Here is a 12,431-nt window from a genome sequence, read left to right as displayed (position 1 = left end):
CGAACTTTTGCACCAACTTACATCAAACGCACAGTTTCGGAATGAGTTGCCAATATTTCTCAATGATGCTTCAGGTGAACCATAACGATGAGGTTATGAGCAGTCAGACATTTTTGCGAAAAAAGGTGTTGGTATTAAAGTATCAAAAGTTCCCTGTGTTCGGATTGCTCCGTCTACCAGTGCAGGACATACTCGTGTAAACATATTTAAGGGATTAGGGGTAGTCAGAATGTTCAAAGAATTTGATGTGTTTTTTTTTGCATTTTCTTAAAGTACAACATCTTAAAAATATTGTGTGAAAATTTGAAGTGAATCCGACAAATACTTTTCGAGTTATTCAACAATGAAAGGGCGCTCGGGCGCTCCGGAGCTCGTTAGCAAAACTTTAAATGCGTTTTTCTCAAAACTATTTTGAACTGGTGATCCCTGTAACTTAAAAAACGCTTGGTAGAGTTCAATAAAATTTATACTGCTTTTGAAAAGCATAAAAAGGTCGTGCCTGAACGAAGAATTTTTTTTCAAAAATTTCAATATTTTTTAAGCAATTAATTTTTTCTCCAAAATCTGAAAAAAATTGCCTGAGGCCGATCAGGCACAAGATTATCTAATAATAAAACTAATTTCTCTTGTCCGATTTATTTAAGTTGAATCTCCAAGGACTTGTGATGATCACCGCAAGAGACTTCTGGAGAAACGGGCTCCACACAATTCACACATTTCTTTTTGAAATTTTGCCAAAGTCAAGTCGAAAAATGGTGTATTAATGCTATGTTTTTATTTTTGCAAAATAAAGTAATTGACTAGCAAAAAAAATTAAATGAAATAAAAAAAATAATGAAAATCATCATTTTTTCGGGCCTCTGACTACCGCTAGCCCCTTAAATTTATTTTCGTTATCGTCCATGTCGTTCCACATTTAAACAAATAGTCCTTTTAGGTAGTCACTTAAAGTATTTATTGCTCAAAATAACATCCCGGAACTGCATAAACGCTGTGATGAGCATTCATTCTCCTTGAAAGTCGAGCAGACCCTTGTGGCGCAAGAATGGTAAAATCACGCACATGGCGTTTGAGTAAAATTTATTTGTTATCGCTTTCGAGCGGAGAGCATCACCCTTGGGTCCGGGCTTCATAAAGTTTTCGATGCTGGCGTCTTTATCCACTGGCAACAGAATGCCGCTCAAAACACTATTGGCTGTGCCAAAACCTGACAAAGAGAAAACAATTACTAATTTTTTAATTCGTCCTAATCTCGCGCATAATTTTACCCCAGAATCCGTATTTCAACATTTGCATCTGCAAGTATTTCAGTGTGGGCAACGGTTTTGTGTAGTTTAGTACACGCAAGCTCTGGTTTAATTGCTTGTGGTAAATATAAATAAACCGATCGAATTCTTTGATTTTGATATCCACGGCTGCTGACGTGATAATCAGGAACCAAAGATCGATCGCAGGTGTACCCCATTTCCCCGATTGGAAATCAACAAACAGCACATCATCAATCGCTCCCTGCGCATCGTGTTTAAACATAATATTATTAGTCCAAAGATCACCATGGTTCAGCACATTGAATTCATTGGGATCGATTGCGTTCAGGCGCAAGCCCTCTTCAAATAATTGTTCACCGCTTGGAAAGTTTTTAATGTAATCTTCGGCACCGTCGAGCGGCCACTCACGCATTGCCTCCTTTACCAGAGGATCTCTAGCCGTGCGTAATCGTATGTATATTGCACGATTTGCCTCAGTGAAAAAAGTATTTTGATATAACTCGCCGTACGCGCCATTCAATTCGAAATTGCGCGCCGAGGCTGCATGCATTTTTGCTAGCTTTTGCAGCACACTTGTCATGTGCGGCATGTCAAGACCTTTCTGCCGATCGCTGTTTGCATAGTTACTCACTTTCAGGTCTTCCATTACCAAAGTCATACGCTCCGTGGTCTGTTCGGTGTGTATGCAGCTGGGCCCGAAGTGCACTTTCAGTCCGGCTGCCTGGTAAAGTTGCATAAATTTTGGCAGAAAAACCGTGTACGTCTGCTCCTCCCTCGGAAACATATTCATGTTCTTAGTGATGGCCGATCCGGAATTTTCAGCATCCAACATAGTTTTCAAAATATAAGTTTTCTGCGTGGTTGAAGAATCTGAAATGTGATGGGGAGTTTTTTAGAGTAGCGTCACACAGCGCACCGCGGGCTTCTTACTTACTTGTCAATTCTGCCACAATGGCAACGCGCACCATGATTGAGCAGTAGTTTTCTCCGGGCGCAGTGGCGGCGATCGCCTTGAAGCTAATTATTTTCCTAAAGTTTGGGATATCTTTTCCAAGGACGGCTAAGAAATAATCTTCATTTATCCACTTGGGTATGTCGAGTTGCTCATTGGGATTGCCTTGCAGCGTAGTTGGGACGCCTGGTGCCATATTGACTTTACAATTTTCAGAGTTGTTTCTAAATTGGGCAAAAAACTGGGCAGCTGGTCAAAGTTATGTATAAACTATCTATCGTACGCCTTCCTTTACGTATTAAAAACTCGCCATATGAGGAGATAAAGCGCTTTAATTCTGTAAATTTATGTTTGTTTTATAGCTAATCTGGATAATCAAATTAAAATCACTTTAGAGATAAGACAGCAGAATTTTATTTATATTTGCCACCTCTTAGCAACGCAGCTCGAATATATCTGAGTTTGTTAGACAAGTTGAAATGCTATAAAATGAAAAACTGCGTGCAAAAAACAAAGAAACAAGTTTTTGCAATTACTATTATAAAATAATAAGCAAGTCGTAAAAATGTATAATAATTAAAGTGAGAGATAGGTATGCCCGGCAAAAAAGGTGGGGTCATTAAATTTCGGTTTACAGTGTCGGCTAGTAAAATATGTTTGGTATTAACCCGGAAGCCCCAGAAAACAGTTTTCACAGCTGGATACAATATTGAAGTGGTAGTTGCTGTGACTACTATTCAGTTGCTGTGTAACTAACAACCAATTGGTTCCGGATTTGCGGCTCACTTGGTTGTTTGGTCGGTTCAAGTGGCGATTCACCTGGAATCCAATTAGTGTTTACGCACCATTTTGTTGACACACCCCCGCTACCAACACGTTATACGGTTATTCCTTCACCACTATATCCAGTCAGATCTATATGTATCTGCAGTGACAGCCAAGCGGCGCTCATGGATTTAGACAACCCCCCTACCCCTTCAAGGGTAGTCGAGTCCTGTAAATCCAGGCTGAAGTAGGTATATTGGTAGACATAATAGCCTGCTGCTAACATGGGTTCCGTGACACGTAGGTATCGCGGGTAACGAGATCTCTGACTCTGTAGCCAGAATAGGCTCTGAGGCCAACTTCCTTTGACCGGAGCCCGTCCTGTCACTCCCTTCTGCAGCCATCAAAGCCACGATTAGCAAACGGGTTACTCTAACCCACAAGCGGCTTGGCAGATTCAGCGAGGCTGCAGATGGACAAAACTGATGTTACTTTTCATGTCCGACCGACTGTCGCAGTTCCTCCTGTCACTAAGTGGAGGGGACTGTAGGCGGCTGGTTCGACACACTTTCCGTGGGCGAACCACATGGAAAAGGTGGGCATCTCAGACAGTGCACTCTGCCCCGTATGTGGAGAGGAGGATGAGACGGCGGACTACTTTCTGTGCGTCTGCCCAGCCTTCGCTAGAATCAGGCTTGAGATCTTTGGCACTGATGTGTTAAGAAGCGACCACCCTGGCTCCTTGGCACCACAAGATCTACTCAGATTTCTTCGGAGGTCGATTAGATTTAAAGAAAATTAAAAAGGGATCCCAATGGACTTAATTCTGTCTGAGTGCTGCACTTACTAGGCTGTCCCGACAAAAAAAAAAAGAAAAAAATACATATTCGACGAACCCGACGGATTTCGATGACTCTTTGGGCCCATTCCAATCGACGAGGCTTGTCCGCAGGCAACAATCTTTGCGTCAATTGAATCTTATACGGGAATAAATGCAAATCAATGCGGATAATTCGTTGTAAAGTGGTCCGAGCAATGCCCAACTGCTGAGAACGGCGATTTTGGGATGTCCTTGGTGACGCCTTGGTCCGTTTTGATTTGGCGTCTTTGGATTAGAAAGAGCATCACTCGTCGAAAACCTTTCGTACAAACGTTCAATGGTGTTCTTAGAAGGCGCACTTTTCACATTATTTAATTTTTTATAGGAACGGTGAGTTGTCACAATTGACTTCTTTTGTTGAATGTAAATTTCAACAATTTGAGAGCGCTCGCGTGGCGTGTCCCTGGTTCCATGGCAAAAATCTGATTAGACTGACGCTTCCAACGCGGTATGTCATTAAGCGATCTGACGTCTCTGTCAAAAGACACAGGGTTGCCAGATGGGTCCGTAGAATATTGGCAACTCTGTATATATCCAGTCTGTGCGATTGAGAAACCCCATAAGGTTGTTTACGTCTATACCGGCGAGCTCTTTGAGGTTTTCAAAAAGCAGTTTGCCAAAGGCTAACATCCTAGCCTTCCATAGGTCAGGACATTCATAGTGGAAGAGGAAGATGGCTTCCTTTTTCTCCGGCAGATTACAACTATGACAGTATATCATTTTGGATGCTTGTTTGCTATGGGCCAGAAGCCAGTTATAACCGCCGTGAGTCTGCAGGCATTTATTCGTTTCATATATGTCAATATTGACGTTTGTTTGTGGTTATAGGGGCGCCACAATGTTCTGCTAACTTTACATGTTATCTGGTCTCTCCTTCTACAATTCGCGATTCGTTGATATTTAGTGGAGGTTGCGTTCTTGATTGCACCCAGGGGTGTGAATACCGATTCTGCAAGAATTTTATTCATGGCAGATTCCCCTCTTGTCAGTTCGTCTGCTTTTTCGTTTCCTTTAATGTTCCGATGATCCGGGGTCCAGATCAAGGAGATAAGGCTATTTCTGCTTTGTTCCACCAGTTTAGAAGTTGTTGTTATCGAATCCAGTGCTTGTATTGCAGCATGGCTATCTGAAAGAAAGTCCTTGTCCTGACCTTAAAAGAGAAATCTGCGATTAGTAGCCTACAAGCTACCCTATTGCCAATACTTCCGCCTGTAAGACATTCGATTTAGGAAGACGCACAGTTTTTTCAATTCTAAGTCTATAAAAATATATTCCAGCTCCAACACCATAGCTCATTTTTGAACCACCTGTGTGGACTGTAGTGTTAAAAGTTGTTAAGTAAAAGTCCCTTATTACTCCATTCCTCACGAGATGGGTAGAGAGTGGCAAAATTCTTGTTGAAAGTTACCGTGGGGATGACATAATCATTCCTCGTCGAAGTGAACTGAGTTTGTCACAATAGTAAACCGGCATAACCATAATTTTTTTTCCTTCCAGGAAACTCACTGTAAACGTCAAACACTTAATGAAAAAGAATTATTTCCTAAAGCCCCTCAACACACTTTGCCCAATTTCTGAGTGCATTTCTGCTCCAAATCACAGAGTGTTCAGGGCCCTTGCGACAATTTCGAAAACCGATTTTAGCGAACTCATCGATATTGTTGACTTTACCATGCATAGTTACGAGTTCTTGTCTGTGCCATGTTGAATGTGACGTACTGACTAATTGAGAAAAAGTGGCGGGCAACAGTATTGGAATTTGTAGTGACAGTCAAGCTGCACTGAAAGCCCTTGCTAACCCACGCTGTTCTTCGAAGTTAGTCGGTGAATGTAAGACAAAACTGAACTGTGTTACCAAACACAACAAAGTTAGTCTTATTTGGGCGCCTGGCCATTGTGGTATTACAGGGAACGAGTTAGCTGATAATCTGCCTAATAAAGGCTCTGCAAGTATGCCACTAGGCCCTGAACCCTTTCTAGGTGCCAATTCCGCATCGATTCAACTATGGATTGACGACTTCATGAGGTCTACCCATAGAGGACGTTCGTCTGAGTTGAACTCGTGCAGAGTAGCAAAGTGCTTTGTGAAAGAATCAAACAGGAAAATAGCGACCTTTCTCCTAAAACTCAGCAGGAAGAACCTGAGAGTACTGGTGGGTGTAATCACAGGGTACAACGTCTGTGGTCAGCATATGGCTACCATGGGGATGGTAGATATCCTGATATGCCATTCCTGTCTTGAGGATGACGACACTGCAGAGCATTTTCTTTGTAGCTGTCCGGCGTTTTCCAGAATCAGACTTAGGATATTAGGTTGCGATATCCTGAGTATGGATAAAGTTCATACTCTTCCTCTTCCTAATCTCTTAAGATTCATCAATGAATCCAAGAGATTGGTGGAAGAGTGACCTCAAACTAATTTATCCGTCTTACCATCCACTTTTTATATTTCCTATCGCTATTCTTTGTACTGAAATCAATCCGGGTGTAGTACAATGGTCTCTTGACTGAGTGCTTGGACTTGTCCAACCCCCACAAATCGAATCTAATATAATCTACGAGTTCTTGTAGCTCATCACAGCGTAAAAAATAACTCAAATAGAGGTGTATTATTTAATGCCACTAAACCGTTGGTGGTAATTGGTAATCTTAAGGTACATTCAGACAAATTAACGGCTGGAAAACATATTTATTAATTTATACTTAGTTTTTGTCTCTTCATAAATGTTTTCCGTAAAAAGCGATACTGTAATTATTTTGTTGTCCGGCACTGTGGGTGACTAAATTTCTGTATAAAATTTTTCAACTCGACTTTGAGCTAGTACCTTTACAGCTATGCTTTTTACAGAGCGGCCGACAGAGCTTTCTCTTTTTCACATGGATACGTTGGCTTCTGAGTAATTCAAGTGCGCATTGCTCTCACAGACTAGTAGTTTAGAACAGCGATATGCTCGAACTTTGTACACTACTACGCAAGAATGATAGAAAGAAGATTGCGCCCATCAGAGCGTACGTGACGTCACGTTTGCAGAGTTGTGCAGTATTGCCAACCATTTGCTCTTCGCAATAAATTTAGTGCTTTTTTATACCGAAATTGCGACAATTTTTAAGTTTGGTGTTTGTTTCTTTTTGTTTTTAATTTAAGGCTACCGAGACTTTAGGTTGAAAAAAAACTGTATTATTATACAAAAGAAGTTTAAAAAAGGCCACTCTGAGAAGATTTTAGTGCTAATGAAAATTTTTTTACTCTTATAAAATTTGATAATTTGAAAGTGCAAATTTAATTTCTGGCTCCATTTAAGGCTATGCAAAAATATTAAATGCCCCTCTCTCAACTCTTCTTAAGATTGAAAACCTTTTTACACATTTTAAAAAGCCTTTGAACTTATTGAATGCGAATTGAAACCATAGAGGTGTAATCGTTTCTTCCGGTCATCAATCCTTAGTGAGACATAGAGCATCAAGAGGTGTATTCATAGTAAAAATAAGCAACAAAATATGTACCAGAAAATACTAAAGAAGCCATACCGACATTTTTACAAAAAGAGTACCTTATCTAGTTACATAGCTTCAAATATAGCAAAAAAGTCGTTCCCAAAGAATTTCGCTTAACAAAAAAAACTCATAAATTAAATTGTACATAAGCATAACACATTAATTAAAAAAAAAAACGCAGATTCTACAGACAATTTGTCACGCATACAAAGTTCTTACTTAACACAATACAACTTTCGTGTTTTATTTTCTTTAAATGGGCATTTAGTGCGTTTTTATATCCAAAGCTAGGCAACTCTGCAGTAGCGAGAGAGCGATTTGACTGCCGAAAGCAGAAGAACACCAACAATACCGGCAATCGCGGGCAATGCCACCAGATGTTAAAAAAAAGTAAAGCTAAATAAAACTGAGTGAATTATTTAAATAATTATTAAAAAATGTATATTTTACAAAATTATAAACATGACATTTTAATTAGAACAGCTAGAAAAATGTCATGAAGAAAGAACTAAAACTCCGAGACAAAAAATAATAAAAATAACAAAAAAAAAATGCTAAATTAAGTTACGAAAATGGTAATCTGGCCATACTGGAGCTAAAATCACGTAACTAGTTGTCAAATTCGCTGAGCGCAAAGTAACGGGACCACGATGGGCGCCATCTCATTATTCTTTGCATCATGCTACTACGTAGTAGGAGCGAGAATGAGTGTATACAGTTCTTCAAAGCATTAATCGAAGGTGCACGACATTTTCAAGCTTGGTTTTTATACTACTCACGGTGAAGAGAACAGTAAGGTGGCTCCGATCGTGGTGCCGCTACTTTGCTCCCAGCGCACTTGACAGAATCGCTGTGTGTGTGTGTGTGTGTGAGGTCGCACTTGTGCAATTTATGCGTGTGTCGTTTGTGTAATTTTTTGTTCTTGCATTCTTGTTTGCATTTTCACATCTCTCTCATGCAACTGCACCGATGTGGCGTCACACACTCTCTGATGAGAGTAATCTAGTTTTTCATTCTTGTGTGCACAATATCTCATGCGATTAATTACTTGGGGTCAATTACAGTCTATGAATGAAATATGAAAGGTCTCTCAACAACATTTTAAACAAATATTGACTTTTATATGTAGATCGGCACAATTTCCATTTCGCTTTCTTTAGTATCTGTATTAAAATATTTTTAGTTAAGATGAGGTTTGAGTTGCATTGCTCGAAGAGTTTTAGAAAAGTTAATGAACCTCATTTGACTTCACCACTCAGAAAACTCACATTGCAATTCATAAAAGCGTATAAAAATTACGCCATTGAAGGTTGAAAGGCCGAGATATTTTCGGATGAGTCAAGGAATAATAGTTTTTGCTCAGAAAGGTGGCAGTGGGTGCAGCGTAGAAAAAGTAAAGCTCCGCCTGCAAGACATATGCGATCAACTTTTCAATTTGGTGGCGTATGGCTGAATCTGTGGGGTTGTATAAGTTTGAATGGAGTCGAAAAATTATATAAAAATAAGAGGCAAGCTACAGCGGATCATTCGACGGAAAATACCACTTGTCAACAGAATAGTGGCCATACGAGCTTTCACTTTTGTAGTAGGTAAAAAGGATTTTGGCAGCAAACGAGAATTTCTCGCGCACCATCTATTGGGTTGGCAACTAAGTAATTGCGGATTATTTTTAGAAAATCAAAGACAATTTGTTCATGGAACTAAATAACTTTATTCTGTAACGTATTGTCTATTTTGATCAATGACCTTTTGCCATCTTACAGGCAGCATCATAATCCCACGTTCAGGTACGATTTGACATCATCATCGTTATTGAAATTTGTACCATTTAAGGAGTTTTGTAAAGACCAAAACAAAAAGTAATCAGATGGTGCAAGGTCATGACTTTACGGTGGATGTGGAAAAATATCCCAACCAAGCTAAAATAGTTTTTGCCGAGTGACCAAAAATGTGTGTGGTCTTGCATTGCCATGATGGAATACAATACTTTTTCGATTTGTCGATTCGTTGTTTAATTTCGTTAGTTGTTCAATGTAGACATCAGAATTGATCGTTCGGCTTGGTGCTAAGATTTCAAAGTAAAGAATTGCTTTGTAATCCCACCAAACTGATAACAAAACCTTCTTTTGATGAATATCAACTTTTGATGTTGTTTGAGTTGGTTCACCTGGCCTGCTTCATGATCTTTTCCGCTTGAATTTGTTGTAAACAACCCATTTTTCAGCGCCAGTTATCAGTAGTTTTAAAAATGGATCATTTGACTTACGTTTCTTTAGCAAATCGCAGCTGTTAATGCGTTTATTTCAGTTCGTGAGGAACCCAAGTATCGAGTTTTTGAACATAGCCAAGTTGTTTTAAGTGATTTTCAATGTATGTCTGTGACACATGAAGCTTCTCTACAATCTCACGTGTTGTACTGTAACGATCTGAATCGATTATTGCTTTGATTAGGACGTCGTCAACTTCAACTGGACGACCAGAGCGTTTTGCATCTTTGAGTAAAAAATCACCAGAACGAAATTTGGCAAACCAATTTTGGCACTGCCGTTCTTTTAAGGCTTCGTCACCTTAAACAGCGCATAACTTTTTATGAACTTGCGATGTGGTTTTCCCTTTGTGGAAATAAAAAAGCAAAATACATATGACGAAAATGTTACTTTTGATTTTCCTCCTTTCAACGAAAACTGCGCAACCGATCAAAAAACTTTTTTTATTGATTGACAGCTGATTTGCCATCTATCAAATAACAAAATGTGTTTTACATTTGTACTACGTCTGCAAACCTAAAAATTCAACTGAAGCCATCTATGAGTGAAATCCGCAATTACTTAGTTGCCAACCCAAAACATATGCCAGGTATTAACAAGTTCAAATAAATTCGTATAAAATTAAAGCAGTTATTTGCCAAAACTTTAAAAGATTTACAACATTCGCTCTTTAACTATGATGAACAAAAAACCTTGGGAGATTCGACAGCCTAATTCTACACAATCATTTTAAATGTATTCACACACTCGTCGATTTGGGTGATTTGGGTTGGTTGAATCATTGGGAGATTTGTTTCGCATATCACCAACACAATCTCAGTTTTTGTGTTAACAAACCGCTGTCATGACCCATGCGACATCAGCGAATCAGTTGGTACTTTCAAATTCGCTGAGAGCCGGTTAACGGTCTGATATTGTCACACCTCTTCTGATTTATTTTCTCCATGGTGCGAACCAACAACACAACATGAGGCAAAAGGGAAAGAATACAAAGAATTTCTGGTAGCGAAGTCACTATCTTTACGCCGTGTTTTTGTTGTTGTCCAGCAGTTATAGAGTAGCAAAATAAGAAAACAGCAGAGTTTACATTTGCAGTGCAGCGAATGAACGTATCGCAAAACTTACAACTTTTCTCTTAACATAACTCTTCTAAAACATATTGGATTATGCTTTACTTCCACTTATTTTGCACAAACAATCGCTTCCAAATAGCAAACAAGCCCACATAAAAATGTACCGGGTGGTCCATAAAGTAGTTTTTAATCATATGTTATGCTGACATTGGCAGCTCTTTCCCACTGGAAATCTAGGCGGGAAGTCAGTGTAGAACGAAATGGATGATTTACGCTTGAACAAAGTTGAGAAATATTGCAAACTTATTGCCAAAGCCAATGTTGTGTAGTCCCAACAGTGCGTTTAATGAAAAAAAAATTATTATATTTTTTTCTAAAATTATATATTTTTTCTAACGAAGCTCATTTTCATCTCGACGGCTATGTTAACAAGCAAAATTACCACATCTGCGAATCAGCGGTTCCCCCACAGGGACCAGAGCCAATAATTGGAATCAGTTCCGCAGGAATCATGAATTGGATCAGCGATTATGTAGGCAATCTATATAAAGAGCGATGGGGTCTAGAACGCTGCAGAACAAGACTGAACAGAAAACTGTCAGACTTTCTACTAAAACTTAAACGAATAAAATATGTTCGGTTGATGGTCGGTATTATTACAGAACACAATCAATGGGGTCAACATATGACCACCATTGGCATCAATGAGGACGCGATTACGTAGTTGGGTTGCGATGTCCTCAGAAGAAGTAAAATTGGTTCTCCCCAACTTGAGAATATTTTCAGGTTTATCAAAGAATCTGGAAAATTCTTACAGGCCTAAATACCTCTATTTATCTCGTCTTTCCCATCTTTTTCCTTCTGTTACTTCTCTACTCTTCTCCTTAACTATGTACCATTTCACTTTCTAGAGCTTTAAATACAATCGGCTTGTTAGCCTGATTGTTTTAGGAGTTACCAAGTCTCTTGATGCTTCTTGGCTCGACCTTACAAATTTCATTTTCACCACATCTGAGAATCGAAAATCTCGCACGTGATCGTCGAGAAGCCAATACATCCACAGGGAGTGTGAGTTTGGTTCGCATGTTGTAGCGGTGATATTCTTGGGCAATTTTTCTTTGAAAACGCACTTGGAAACGCTATTTCGGTCAATGGTGAGCGCTAGAGAGGTATGTCGAATGATTTTTTATGGCCGTCTGACTTTTTTATAGGTGCTGTGAAGGTCCCATGTAATGCGAACTACCTTTAAGGTGTTATACGTATACAATTAGAATTTGCAAAAAAAAAAAAATTTTATAATTTTTTTCTTAATGTACATATATTTTACACACACAAAATTTAATATTTGAATATCTATACTATAAAGGTGAATTTCTGTACGTTGTCCGCGCATCACTACGAAACGACAACACCAAATGACGTACAAATTTTTATACATTCATATTTTCACCCAATGAAGGTTATAGGCATGTTTTTATGATGAAACTCCCTTCCCACAGCCCCCAGGCCGCGCCACCACTCTCATTCGTCACTAATAATCGAATATTTGCTTAAATTTAATCTAAAAAATCTTAGTTTTTCCTATTTCCCACTACTTATAGCACACTCTAGACTTCATAATCCGCATAAGCTCTTCAACTATGACCCAAATGCAAAGTTCAAAAACGGTTTGAGATAGAAAATTAATAAAAATAATTTTGCTTGATATTTTTCTAATTGGTTGTTTTGATT

At 39.0% G+C, this 12,431-nt stretch overlaps 1 protein-coding gene across 1 annotated transcript; it reads right to left on the bottom strand.

Annotated features, from left to right (window-relative positions):
• Positions 1-844: 844 nt before the first annotated feature.
• LOC128864274 (uncharacterized) lies at positions 845-2,679 on the bottom strand. Its single transcript, XM_054103850.1, has 3 exons — positions 2,203-2,679; positions 1,269-2,138; positions 845-1,207 (listed from the first exon to the last, which is right to left on the bottom strand). The coding sequence occupies exons 1-3, from the start codon at positions 2,414-2,416 to the stop codon at positions 1,005-1,007; spliced, it is 1,287 nt and encodes a 428-aa protein (XP_053959825.1). The 5' UTR covers positions 2,417-2,679; the 3' UTR covers positions 845-1,004.
• Between the last annotated feature and the right edge of the window lie 9,752 nt (positions 2,680-12,431).

The sequence above is a fragment of the Anastrepha ludens genome, chromosome 2 (assembly GCF_028408465.1).
Source record: "Anastrepha ludens isolate Willacy chromosome 2, idAnaLude1.1, whole genome shotgun sequence".
Classification (NCBI taxonomy): domain Eukaryota; kingdom Metazoa; phylum Arthropoda; class Insecta; order Diptera; family Tephritidae; genus Anastrepha; species Anastrepha ludens.
Note: the sequence above shows the minus strand (reverse complement) of the source record. Positions and strands in the feature narration are given on the sequence as shown.